General features: G+C 37.5%; 1 protein-coding gene across 3 annotated transcripts in view; it reads left to right on the top strand.

Annotated features, from left to right (window-relative positions):
* The window catches only part of EFHC2 (EF-hand domain containing 2), a 269,672-nt gene that overhangs the window by 182,802 nt on the left and 72,024 nt on the right, over positions 1 to 14,846 (top strand). For all 3 annotated transcript variants that reach the window (XM_084788869.1, XM_084788870.1, XM_084788871.1), the window contains 3 exons: positions 40 to 153; positions 857 to 995; positions 8,332 to 8,497. In XM_084788869.1, the coding sequence (XP_084644995.1) occupies positions 40 to 153; positions 857 to 995; positions 8,332 to 8,497 (419 nt within the window). The remainder of the gene's footprint in view (positions 1 to 39; positions 154 to 856; positions 996 to 8,331; positions 8,498 to 14,846) is intronic.

Here is a 14,846-nt window from a genome sequence, read left to right as displayed (position 1 = left end):
GTCTGAAGACATCTACCATGCTTTGGTTTTATCTTACAGTTTGGTCCACCTGGAAACTTTCAACCAGGCCAGATAACAGATCGAGCAGTTCTCAATGTGTATGGAGGCGTGTCAGAATGGCAAGCAGATGGCTACCTGCTGGATAAGTACCAGGTGAGGCTCCGGGTGTTTTATTACTGATTCTATTGTGACTCGAAAAACCAGAATGTTAAGATGAATTGTATATTCTTGCCTTGTGAGCTAGTGAATGAAATCAAGAAATACATAAATGTATGCATTCTATTGCCCTTTGTCAATAATAAACAGACTTAAAAGTATATAGAAATATATGCATTGCATTGCTTGGGCAAGTACTACAGTGTCAAAACAAGATAGTGAAGTAGGGAAATTGCTTGCTGTACAAATGTAAAGTTCTAAGTATACCCCCATATGTAAATTCACATATAGTAATGCTCATCTATAATCCCAGTGCTCCTATGGGTGATACCGGAAGCAGAGGCAGGGGAGTCCTCAGCCATTCAAAGGCTAACTGGTCTGGCATACACAGTGCCTAACAACAAAGAGACTGTCCCTTGTTAGGTGGAAGGTGAACATCAACATCCAAGGTTGTCCTCTGACTTCCATACACGATCCTTATAATGTGTGCATCTACATTCAACAAGAATTGCCTACGTGAGCACACACATACACATATCATATACACATACAGAAAAAGATTAAAAAATTACTCCTTAGGTTTGATTTTAACGTTTAGTTATAAATGAGGTAATTAAGGTTTAAAAAAAATTATTGGGAAACAACATGTAGTTCTTGGGCAGATCCATAAGGCCAATGCTCTCTTCCTCTGTTTTATCAGCTAGGAAAAATAGAGCAAGAGTTTTACACGGACCGGGACCTGGCTATAGGTGCCACCATCAATGTGTGGGGAAGAAAAGTCCTTCTCTGTGACTGTGATGAGTTTACCAAGACCTATTATAGGACAAAGTATGGAATTGGTAAGTGATATTCATACCAGTTAGAAAATATTTTTAATATGTTGATTGCTTTAGGATTTTACTTTTGTTCTCATATTCCTAAAAACAAGTTACTATGAGCAGGCTCATTGTCTCCATGTAAGAGGTAAAGAAACTGAGGTCCTTTAAGTTCAGTTGTCCATGGTTTTGTAGTAGAGAGAAAAGATCAAGAATTAAACTTGTCTGCCTTATGCCAGGGGCTTACATGGCCCCTTGTCAGTCTCTTTCTCACTACAGTACACAGTATTCGGGTGGTACACTTGAACTAAAAATATTAAGTCTCTTTCCATGTAATTCTTGCTTCGCACATAGATGACACTTGACTTCTCTAGTAAAACCTCTTGTGCCAGTTAGCTTTGCATTTCCTGGTGAGGTCCAGCTATGTTTCCTGTTTCTCTTTTCGTAGGTATCAATTCTACTGTAGGCAAGTAAATTCAGCTTAGTGAAAACTAGTGACTTATTAAGTACTAACTGTCTTTAGGTCAGTGCAGTAAGCGGAAGGTAATGCAGAGTTATAAAAGAGGTTTGCAGACAAGAAAAAGGGATCTGGGACCTGCTGCACATTGCACATTATGAGAGTCTAAAAGCAGGCAGAAGATGTACTATAAAATCTAATATCCAAAACTTTATCTGTCAAACGCTCACTCTCAGTCTCCTGAAGTTCTTCCAGCCAGTTCTACCCACTTCTCAAGCTTTGTCTCTACCCATGGTCCTCATACCTGCTGCTGTTGGAATGGATAGCAATTGCTGACCTACTAGGGTGGGCTTTGGAATTGGTGTGATGGTGCCTAGTCCTTTACATACTCCTCCTTCAGTATCTGCATGGAAGTAGTTCTAGCCCTTCCCCTATACCTACCTCTGAGGGATGCCTAAGACTTTTAAATGAAATGGTGTGATATTTGCAAAGAACCTATATACATCCTCCTATATACTCTTTTATGTATTCACTTATTCATTTAATTTGAGACACGGTCTCATCGTATTGCTCAGTCTGGTCTTGAACTTGAGATCCTTCCACATTAGCCTCCCAAGTAGCTTGGGTAACAAACAGGTTAGAGTGCCTTGCTACTTTAAATCAATTTTATATTGCTTGTGATACCTATGTCAAAATAAGTGCTGTGTAAATAGTTGTCATTGTTTAGGGAAAAGGAGAGGAGAAGAGTTTTTATATGGTCAGGACTGATACAGTGCTTTTAAAAATCCATGATGGGCTAAATTTGAGCATATGTACTACACATGCTGACCGGAGGATTGCTATGGACTTCTGGGAACTGTGTGGCATATTCACTTAAACATGCTCTCTGGGTGGTAAGATGAAGGTGAACAAGGATAGCTTCTTAAAAATAAAATGCTTGGATATTTTGTTTCATTTTGACATGTTTTTGTCTTATTGATCATTGTTTGTTTTGATTTTCATTTTGTGTTTTGTAGGTTTTTTTGTTTTTGTTTTTGGGAGCGAGAGGTAGAATATAAAATTGGATGGGTGAGGAGATGAGGAGGATCTGGCCAGACTTAGAGGAGAGGAAAACATGAACAACATATATTGAATGGAGAAAACACTTAATTTTAAAAATCCAAGATGCTTTGCCTTGAGAATGAGAGGAATGTGATCAAAATATATTGTATGAAAAAGATTTTTAATTTAAAAAAATCAGGATGCTTTGTCTCTAGCAGGAGAGGAGACCTGCCAAACCTCGTGTGGTGTTTGCACTGTGGACTATTATAGATCTGGTAATCTATATTCTAAGGGAAGGTGCATAAAGCACACAAAGGGACTGGAATGAAAAGGACTTGTGTTTCCCGTTCGGTTCTCTAAGGGAGTTTGTTGTACCACATCTGCATTCTAGATTCATGAACATGTCTAGATCTGACAAGAGTTGACTTGGTGTCTGGCCTCTCACTTTAATGTCTAAAATTGGTTCTTGTTAGTGGATATAGTTGAACACATTTACTTCAAGGATTGTAGACAGAAATCATTCAGGCATGCACAGGTGGCAGCTGCTCTAGGGAAGAGGAGAATTTGCCCTTAATGGATGTAGATATCTGTTTAGAATCAGTACACATTCAGTGAAAGGAAATTGAACATTTGATTATGGCTCAATGAAAATCATAAAACACCTGAAGATTATATTCATAGAAGGACGTGGTAGGGGATTGACAGATTACCAACACAATTACACAACAGTACATGATCTCCTAAACGGAGTTCAGTATTTGGCTGATATTTGTGAGCTTGATTTTGAGAATAGAGTATTTGCTTCAGGGAAAACAGAAAGCTGTAGTGAAGGGACTTGGCTACTCATTCGTATCCTCGTAGCATCTGCAGGGCTTTTTCTGAGGTATTGTGGCTTCCCTGGTGTACCCCAAACCTAGCTATTCGGAGTATCTGTGTAGAGTGTTGCTACAGTCCCGTTCAATCTGTCCTACTGTTGAATTTCTTTCTGTTCATTTCCTTTGTTCCTTCTATACATTTTATTATATTATGTAAAAATGTACTTTGTGCCTTTTAAGTTAATACAACAGCATATTTTTAAGCAGAAAATTATGCAAATATAAAATTAGGGTGCATTTAGTAGTCATGCAGACTTTTTAATACTTCCCACAACTGTTCAAATGTTCTGTTTAACAAATACTATTACACACCATTTTAAAGTTTTAATACCACACTTAATTTGTAAATGACTGTAGATTATATCCATGGCAGAATCTGGAGAAGTGGATTGAAATATCTTTACATTTATTTTTTTTCTGATTTTTGTGAAGTAAAATAAATATACTTCATGTTACTTAAATATATTTTTTCTGGCATTTAAAAAAATTAAAGAAATGATCTTTACTTTTCTTCATTCGTGGCCATGATGTGTTGGTAAAACTATTTATAAGGATGAGAAACTTTATCATGTACTGTAACAGTTGACATAGACATTAAAAAGCAATTTTAATGAATATTGCATTCAGTATTAATGTGATGGTAAGGGTGATAACTTTGCTCATAATTCATGTGGTCTTAAAAATTGATAAGATAGAATTTTATGCATTATGTTTTGGTATTACTGAAGTCCAAACCAAGACAAAATGCCACCAGTAATTGTGGGCCTGGAAGAAAGCAGGAAGAGTGTGTGTGTGTGTGTGTGTGTGTGTGTGTGTGTGTGTGTGTGTGTGTGTTGGCAAGAGATGGATGTTGGGTGTCTTTGTTAATGGCTCTCTACCTTATTTTTGAGATACAGACTCTCACTGAACCTGGAGTTCATCAGTTCTGCTAGACTGGCTAGCCAGTTAGCCCCATACCCCCATCGCTAATATTATAGGCGTAGGCTGTCATGCCTGTTTTTTACTTGGATGCTTGTTATAAAACTCAGCTATTCATGCTTGTGCAACAACTTTGCCAAGGGAGCCATCTCTCCAGCCCACAGGAGAATCTATAATGCATTATTAAGCTATAGTACTTTAGACCTTTGTGTGACATAGTAACATTCCAACTTATTTTAGGAGCAAAAAAATGGGAGACAAAGAAAGGAGTTGTCCTCAATCCAAAGAAGGTGCATGGGTATCTTTTTAAATTTTATGTAGAAGTACAGAGCTTGATAAAATTCTGAAAGACATTTGAACCTCTGTATGAGAGGCAGCCCTATAGAAAGACAAGATTCTTTGATTTATTTTAGGATGTCAAGGGGATGGCAGTTCCATAGATACGTTGCATAGTCTTCTTGTCCAATGTAACTCCTACATCAACCAGTGTGGCTATCTTGCTGCTGGTAGCTTGCCTGCGAGGACGGAGTAGTTCCCTCCATCACAAAACAAGATTGGCAGGTAGAAGCCTGTTGACCTTTGCTATAAATAAATATTGAAAAGATTCAAGGGACTCTAGATTGTCTTTCTTGTACTAAGAAGGACAAGATTTGAATTTTAATTGTTCTTATCTAGGATTATATATGGTTTTTGAGACAGAGTTTCTCTGTGTAGCCTTGACTGTCCTGGACTCACTTTGCAGACCAAGCTGGCCTTGAACTCACAGTGATCTGCCTGCCTCTGCCTCCTGAGTGCTGGGATTAAAGACATGCGCCACTACCGCCCAGCTAGGTTATTTATTAATGGGATTTTTTTCTACTTTCTGTTCTCTATTGTCTCTCCTCCCTTTACTCTCTCTCTCTTCTGTTTCCTATCCTCTGTCTGACACTATCTTGCTATGTAGTCCTGGCTGACTTGGTACTCATTAGGTAACATAAGCTAGCCGTAAACTTATGGCAATCTTCCTTACTCGGCCTCCCAGTACTGGGATTTACAGGCATATATCTCCATATTCAGCTTATAGGCATGTTTTATGATCATTGATTTTGGTGATGTGCCAAACCATGGCACTAATATAATCATTCATTCTCAATGGTTTTGAATACATATATTAAGATTAAGGTTTAACAAACATTTTAAAGTGCCTTTCATTTTGTACAATCTGGCTACCTCTGAACTCTCAGGACTAGGAGGAGGAGGGCATGGCATAAGAAGTCAGTGATCACTTGAGGGATTTGTAGCAGTAGAGATAGAATTGGCTCAAGGTCTTACCACATGGCTTTGATGAACTTCACAGTCCATTCCATCCCATAGTGGAGGATGGTTGCAAAAGAGTTCACTAATGTTTAACCTAGATAACATCTACTATCAGCAGAAATAGATTTCCTTTGAAGCTAAGGATGATTGCCTAGTTTTCAAGGCTCTCCCTTTATAGGAGTCCTAGTCCAAAGTCCTCGCCTAAATTTGTCTTAATAATTTGACATTCTTCAGCATGAAGCATTTCTTCACAATTCTGTGAGCTTTAAGATTTCCTAAAGTCTGGATCCATCTGTGGCTTATTAGATCATACAAGATGACCTTTGATGTAATTGTCGACTTTACACAATAATATGCTTCCACCTAAGATGGCAAGCAGAACCATTCTATACCACGCCTGTACAGACTGCATTTTGTTAGAATCTAGTCAGTCATGGATAGGCATTCAGCTCACATAAGTGTACAAATCATTTAGAACTGGAGAAACCAGTGTAATGAGTGTTTCAGTGTCTACCCAAATACCAATTCTAGAATACATTTGGTGAGATGCTCTGTACAAAAGTCTGTGCCTTTTCATTTGGTTAATGTTTCTGAATACCTGAGGTAGACAGGGATGATGGGGTAATGAAAACCCAATGACATCCAACTCCTCATTCACATATGATTTTGTGGCTTTGGGAACTTGTGTGAGCTACCTAGGGAGATGTGATTTAAAGTTGAATCGTGAGCCAGGGTTTCAAAAAAAATCGATCTATATGATATTATAAAAGTCAAGGGTGATGAAGTGGAACAGTTCTCAGTTTTTATACACTAGATGGCACTGTGAGCGCAGAAGAAAGCCCTAAATTGGTTCTTTTGTTAGTTAAATCTGTTGCAAAAATTAGGTAGTTGAGAAAACAACACCATGTTTTAAGACTTGTAATGAAGGCTTACAAAATTAAGAATCACAATTTTTGGCTAGTGCACTCAGATTAGTGTATAGTGTAATCTTTTGGCTAATACATTCACATTAGTATATATATGTATAATTATAATATACATAAACACACATATATATTAGGTACATATACCTATACACACACACACACACATACACACACACACACACACACACACACACACACACACACACACACACACGCCCCCTGTTGGAAGAAACTGCTCAAGCCCTGAGTTTCTGATTATATAAAGCTTTCCTGCCATTGGTTCTTACACTGGAACAAAGGTAGCAGAGAGGGCTGTTTTTGATGTAGTGGGGAGCAAGGATAGAGCCTACTGCAGTTAAATTTTGAAAATTTGAGCTTTTCAAAATTCCTTCCAAGATGTCTCTTTAATCACAAAATAAGCATTAGGAGAGGCTCACGAGACTCTGTAAGGGCACACTGGTTATCCCTTTTCACTGAGCCAGTGAGAAATATTTGATGGCAGTTTCTTTGTCAACGGGTCTGCTGTGAGCAGTTTCTGTTAAGATGGAACAATACTCTTCTGAGGATTGTGCCTCAGGAAATCTCACACAAAGGCAGTGAGGAGGAAATCTAAGAAAAGTTGAAAGCTGAGAATGTTTTCAAATCAGAATTAGAAATGGCTTCATGCTCTTAGCATTTTGATGAATTAAAAGATGTACTTCGTTTGTAGAATTAGATTGCTTTAGATGACATTTTTTTCTAATGGTGGTGTGTAGCAAAATCTGGGTTCTTCCTTCTATTAGAAATTTGATCATGGAAAAGGAAATATTTACAATTGTACAGCTTTCATTGTTTACCACTGAAATACTTATCAAGCTTGGTGAACACATAGAAAGTGCTCTCTGTGTTTTGATTTTGTTTTGGTAAATGTTCTAGAATCTTTACCATTTGTGGTGGGTCAAAACACAGTGAGTTGGATAGATTGGGCCAGTATGTTATTTGTTCTAAAAGCATGCTTGCTTGTTTTAGATAACAAAGTACTATAAATGGTTACCTAAGAGCTTCTACAGATATAAGTTTGTCCCAATCTCTCCTTCCTTACACATAATGAGAGAAACAAAACAAAAAAACAGTTGGCAGTATTGACCCCATCACACTTCCTTTGAGATTAGAGAAAATTGGGTATCCTTAACTGTTTGGGTTTTTGCTTCATTACAACTACGGTTACAGTTTTATCTTGAGCAATAACATAAGTGACCTGGAGCAGTGGCTGGTGACAGGAAGGAGATTTTATTTTTCTGTTTGTTTTGTAATAGACAGTGAAATACAGCGTCTTAGAATTGAATTAGGGGTGAGGAAGAGGGCTTAAATGTGGCTCCAAGGAGGAGAAGCTGGCTAACGGGTAAAGTTAAAGGGGGAACAGTTAAAATTCAGTCCTATTTGGAAAATAATGTTTATTAGTGGGTGTTGACTGAAGATAGAAGAGGGCCAAATTACAGGTTAAAATATGGACTTAATGGCCTAAAGTTTCAAGTTTGAGTTTTCATATCATTGGAAAAATCAAGGGAAGAGAAAAATAATATTCAGAAGTAGAGATGTGAGGACAAAAACTAAATGTTTACTTATTTGACGAAGATTTCTGCTTTTCCTTTCTTTTGAACCAATGATTATTAAGTGAGCTCTGTGGTTTTTATAAACATGATTGAAACTGATTCTCATAGGATTTTACCGTGTTTTGTTTGAAAGAGTTTTTAAAATAGTCTACGAAATCTTCATGTTCATCTTGAAATAATAACAGACCTTTCAAAACAGCCATAATCAGGGCAAAAAAAATATTGATGTTTTGTTTGCCTTTTGTTTTGTTATAGAGAACTTTACGGCCATTTCATGCAAGCCTCCTCCTCTTCCAAAAATAGAAAGGAAATACCCACCTTACACTGGCTTTGGGTCTGAAGAGGATTCTTTCCGTTCCTGTGTCGCCCTCAAGCCCACACCTTATCGGAAGAACTTCAGAAAAATAATGGAACTAGACAGGTGCCTAAGGGGACTGTGATTATACTCTGATCTTTCCCAAAGATGTTTGGAATTTATGATGTGGCCCTCTTGTTGTAAGAACTGTTACTCAGCTCATCTGATTTTGAGCCCAGGGACAAGTTGCTATAGCTTTCTAATGAGGTTAACGAATGCTCACTATTTCCAACTTCTTCCTTGAGTGCTTATTTTCATGTGTTATTTGGAGAACTCTAAAGTCATATCACCCTTTGCCTGTTATTTTTCCATTTCTATTTGTCTATCTGTCTTTCTCTTGAGGAGCTAACGCAGAGGAGGAATCAGCAGATTTCAGGGATCAGAGAGTGCATGCTTTTGGATTTGTGGGCCATACGGCCTCCATCACAGCCACTCAGAGATGCCATTCTAGTGTGAAAGCTACACGAACAGAATGTAAACACATGTATAAATGTGTTCCAATAAAACATTTTATGGACATTAATTTTTGAATACTATAAAACTTTTACATATCTCAGTATATTATTCTTTTGATAGTTTTCTTTCCAATCGAGCAAGAGTGTATAAACCACACTTAGCTGAAAGGCAGTACTAACAGATGGCTGGCTGGATCTGTCTCACAGACTTTAGGGTTTGACAACCCCTGCTATAGAGACATCAATGGTTTTTTTTTTTTTACGTGTTTTTCAACTTATAATTTTAGAAAATTCATCTTGCTTTGACTAGGGAGGTTTGGTTTAAGTTTAGTAGTAGTAGGCCACTTATGTTGCTGAATGTAATTTCAAAAGATAGCTTTTGATGGACTTTTTTTTCAGTAACCGCTATTTTTTTTAAAGGGCAGCCACCTGGAAGATATGGGTGAGAAGAATGACTCTATTGTAAAAGGACAGGGAAGTTTTCTTATAACTAAATAATGTGAAATATTATCCTGGGTGTTGCTTCTGGAACGCAGGGAGAAATAGTTCTTTGTGGGTAGCTGACTTAGTTTCTCTGTCTGCTCTGTAAAGTTTCCCTCAGGACCCTGACTACAGATAGAATTGTATATGTAAGTCATACTGTTGTGATTGGAGGATGGTGATATAGGCACAAATGCCTATACTTTTATTTCTTTTTGTCCACTGCTTGTTTCTTATCAGGAATATACTTCAAGCTCCTCCTACATAGTGACCTTGCTTCCATGGTAACGGGCACAAACTGGCTGCACAGGACTGAAGTACTTTGTTCTCTGTGTGCCCACAGAACTCTGCTGAATATACTTTTAATAATAATAATACTAGTGACAACAGGCAGTTAGTAGTTTGCTGTGAATTAACTACTTTATAATATCTGATTTCATATAATCTTTAAATCAGCCTTAGAAGAAAACAGATTATATTCTTGTACCCGTTCTTCAAATGAGGAAAACAAGACTATAAGAAGCTCTGCAACTTGTCCAAACTCAGAACTAATTTTTAGTTGAGCTAGGGATTGAAGCCGGGGGAAGTTAACTTCTGGAGTTCACCTTCCTTGCCATAGAGTCTATACTTATCACATGACTTGGGGATTATTCACATATATATTAGCTGGGATTCCTCCGAAACTAAGAGCTCCTTGAAGAGACTGGTTTTATTGTTTCCCAGAGAGTTAGAACAGTGCTGGCAAATATTTCATCCAGTAAGAAAAGATGCAGAGGAATAAGTACAGTGGTAGAAAAATGTTTGCTAATCCAGTTTTCTTTTAAAAATGTCTATTGTGTGACTGTTTTGTCTGCATGTGTGTATGTCTACCACTTTCATGCTTGGTGCTTCTGGAGGTCAGAAGATGGCATCAGCTCTTCTGGAACTGAGGTTGTGGGTGGTTGTGAGTTGCTATGTGGGTGTGAGGACTGAAGCTGGGTCTACTTCAAAAGGGTTTATAGGTCTATTTAATTTGTTTACCAGATCTTGACATAACTTTGGTAAGTGGCATCTATCAAGAAAACTGTCCATTTCACTTAGATTTTCCAATTTTATGGCATTCAGGTTTTTTAAGTAAGACAGGTTTCTTTGGTGTCTTTAGTTACATCCTCCTTTTCATTTCTGATTTTGATAATGTGGATATTGTCTCTCTGCCTTTTAGTTAGTTTGGTAAGGTTTTATCTATTTTGATGATTTTTTTTCAAAGAACCAGATTTTTGTTTGATTATTTGTTTTATTCTTTCTAATTTATTGATTTCAGCCATGGGTTTGATGATTTCCTGTTGTCTACTCCTCTTTGATGTGTTTACTTCTTTTTGCTCTAGAGCTTTCAAGCTTACTGTTCTGTTGCTAGTATGGGATCTCTCCAATTTCTTTATGAAGGTGTGTAGTGCTATGAATTTTCCTCTTAGCACTGCTTTCATTTTATCCCATAAGTCTGGGTATGTTGTGCCTCCATTTTCATTGAATTCTAGGAAAATCTTTAATTTCTTTCTTTATTTCTTTCCTGACCCAGTGGTCATTGAGAAGAGAGATGTTCAATTTCCATGAGTTTGTAGGCTTTCTTTTGTTTATGTTGTTGATGAAGGTCCATGATGGGCTGATAAGATACAGGGATGTTCTTTCAGTTTTCTTGTATCTCTTGAGACTTGGTTTGTGACTGGATATATTGTAAATTTGGAGAAGGTTCCATAAGGTGCTGAGAAGAAGATGCATTCTTATGTGTTTGGGTAAAATGTTCTATAGATATCTGTTATTTCCATTTGATTCATAACAACAGTTAGTTTCATTATTTCTCTATTTAGTTTGTTTGGATGACCTGTCCATTGGTGAGAGTAGGATATTGAAGTCTCCTCCTATTAACATGGGTGTTTCAATGTGTAATTTAAGTAATATTTCTTTTATGAATGTGGGCACCCTTGTATTTGAGGCATAGATATTCAGAATTGAGATACCATTTTGGTGGATTTTTCCTTTAATGAGTATGAAGTGCCCTTCCCCATCTTTTTTGTTTAATTTTGGTTGAAAGTCTATTTTATTAGATATTAGAATGGCTACTCTAGCTTGCCCATTAGGTCAATTTTCTTGGAAAAATCTTTTTTTCTAGCCTTTTACTCGGAAGTAATGTCTGTCTTTGTTATTTAGGGGTGTTTCTTGTATGAGGCAGACTTATGGGACCTATTTTTTCATCCCATCTGTTAGCCTGTGTCCTTTTATTGTGGGAATTGAGTCAATTGATATTGGGAGATATTAATAACCAATGTTTGATAATTCCTGTTATTTTGATGTTGTTGGTAGTGTGTATGTTTCCTTTCTTTTCGTTTTGCTGCTGTGAAATTATTCATTTACTATGTTTTATTGGGTGTAGGTAACCTCCTGGCATTAGTGTTTTCCTTCTAGTATCCTCTATGGGGCTGGATTTGTGGAAAGATATTGTTTAAATGTGTTTTGTCATAGAATATCTTTTTTCTTCCATCTATAGTGGGTATTATAGCAGTCTGGGCTGACATCTGTAGTCTCTTAGAGACTCCAAGACATCTGCTCAGGTCCTTCTGCTTTTAGAGTCTCTGTTGAGAAGTCAGGTGTAATTCTGATATGTCTGTCTTTATATGTTATCTGGCCTTTTTCCTTTGTGGCTTTTGTTTTGGTTTTTTTTCTTTGTTTTGTTTTGTTTTTTGAGACAGGGTTTCTCTGTGTAGCTCTGGCTGTCCTGGAACTTTCTGTGTAGATCAGGCTGGCCTTGAACTCACAGAGATCTACATGCCTCTGCCTCCCAAGTGCTGGGATTAAAGGCGTGTGCCACCACCACCTACCTCCCTTGTGGCTTTTAATACTCTTTCTTTGTTCTGTACATTTAGTGTTTTGGTTATTATGTAGCAAGAGGATTTTCTTTTTTGGTATAATCTATTTGGTGCCTATAAACTTCTTGTGCATTATGGACCTTTTTTTTGTAGGTAAGGGAATTTTCCTCTATGATTTTTTGAATATATTTTCTGGGCCTTTGAACTGGGAATCTTCTTCTATTCCTATTATTCTTAGGTTTGGTATTTCATAGTATCCCAAATTTTCTGGTTGGGTTGTGTTAAAAACAACATTTTAGATTTAACATTTTCTTTGACTGATGTAGCAATTTATTCTATAGTATCTTCTATTCCTGAGATTCTCTCTTTTATCTCTTGTTTTCTGTTGGTGATGCTTGCATCTGTAGTTTCTGTTCTTTTACCTAGGCTTTTCATCTCCAGGATTCCCTCAGTTTGTGTTTTATTTGTTGCTTCTATTCCCATTTTTAGGTCTTGAACAGCTTTATTCAATTCTTTTATCTGTTTGATTTTATTTTCTTGTAGTTTTTTAAAGGGATTTATTCATTTCCTCTTTAAAGGCCTCTATCATCTTCATAAAGTTGGGTTTAAGGTCATTTTGTTATGCTTCAGCTGTGTTAGGACATTCTGGGCTTTCTGTAGTAAGATAGTTGGATTCTAGTGATGCCATATTGCCCTGTCTCTTGTTGATTTCGTTCATACACTGGTCTTTAGCCATCTTGTTGTCCCTGGTATTGGCACACCTCTGGTAATGGAGGCAGAGTTGTGAGCCAGAAAATGGGGCTCAAGGGAGTATGTACAAGCCACAGTTGTTGGGAGTGCTTTAGGGAGACCAGCAGGCAGGGGATTGGGTGGGAGAGGTCTCACATGGTGGTACCTGATGGCAGCAGGCCTCTAAGGGTGCAGGGCAAGCTGTGGGCCTGGGAAAGAAGTGCACAGGGGACATGGTGGGGCTCACCACTCCTGAGTTTGCCAGGAGCAGGGGAGTGATAGAGTGAGGGTAACATGGAAACAGACCCAGCAGACAAGGTATTTGGGGGCATGGGTCTCACCTGGTAGTCCCTTATGGCATCAGAACTCTGGGCCACTAATCTAATTTTTAATAATGAACTAAAAGGAAAAGGAACAGATAGCTTCTTACTAGGAAATTTAGCATCCCATAATTCTGCTGTTCTGACCATATAGCTTCTGAAAAGTCATATTTTTAATATTAATATTAATATTCCACTGTTTTCAGATCTTGTCCATCTATTGTTTCCACCAATCCCCCTCCTTTAATTTTTTCTACCATTACTTTAAAAAGGGTCTTTATATACTTTCCAATATGAAGACTGTACATATCCAGAGCAGTGGTTCTCAACCCAAGGAGTCACAGTAGCAAAACTATAGTTATGAAGTAGCAATGAAAATAATTTCATGGTTGGGGGTCACCACAGCATGAGGAACTGTATTAAAGGGTTACAGCATTTGGAAGTCAAGAACCACTATACTAGAACATTTATTCTTGTTTGTTGGTTTTTAAGAAAGTTTATAGTTAAAGGTGAGCTTGGAGTAGAAGGGTTGGCCAACAAATATATCTCAACAATCTGCTGTGTGAGAAGCACTTCCTTAGGTGCTTGTGATAGATCAGTGAACAAAGCAGTCATGAAAGTCCATCTTCCCTCATAAACCTTCATTCTAGTTGAGGGAGCTATACAAGAAGGTGAAGGCACTCAAGTATATCAGGTATAGACTATGTTAGGTACCACATTAAAAAAAAGAGAAAGCATTAATTTCCTATATAAAGGATCTAAGAGTACATAAATGATGAACATTCCTAGTGGCTCTCTGATAGACTTTTCTGAGCGAAACAGACATAGTCTAAAGTAGAAGGAAAATTCAGTGTAAAGCCTTTGAGCAAAGAATATGCATGGACTTCTTAGAAACTATCCAGGAGGCCAACGTGGACAGAAAAGATGATGAAGGGCAGAATATACCTCACAAACATGAGGTAAAAGAAGTATCAAAATGGGTCACAGAAGGTTTTGCAGGCTATCATAAGGACTCTTGATATTTAGAAAGATGAAGAAGAAACATTAGGATATTTGGCCAGACAAATGACTTGATTAGGCTAGCCTATTGGAAGAATATCTACAGTGCAGTGTTAAGAATGGACTATACAAAGACAGTGGTCAATTTGACAGCTTTTGAGATTATTCTAATAGTCCAAGAGAAAAGTTATCATATATGGATGATAGTGTGGGAGGGATGAAATTAAATGGCAGATTCTGGAAGTATTTTGAATGTAGAGCTAATAGGATTTCCCGATGGATTAAATATGAGGTGTAAAAGAAGTGAAGAGCTACAGATGTCTCAAGGTTTGGGCCTGAGTAATTGGAAGGGTGGAGAGATGGCAGCCATGGAGACAGGATGGACTACAAGGTAGAATAGATTTTAGAGCAAGAACACAGGTTTAGTTTCAGAACAAGTTGAAATGCCAATCAAATGAAGATAGTGTGCTTAGGGTGTTCAGGAGACACGTATGAGCTGGCGCGATATAAATTTGAAAATCCTCATGATACCAAATTATACTAAAGCTTTCAGACTGTATTGAATCACCAAGGATGAATAGCGTCAAGAAGT

The sequence above is a fragment of the Acomys minous genome (assembly GCF_964271855.1).
Source record: "Acomys minous genome assembly, chromosome: 7".
Taxonomy (NCBI): Eukaryota; Metazoa; Chordata; class Mammalia; order Rodentia; family Muridae; genus Acomys; species Acomys minous.
The sequence above is the reverse complement of the archived record's forward strand: the minus strand, read 5'-3'. Positions and strand labels throughout refer to the sequence as shown.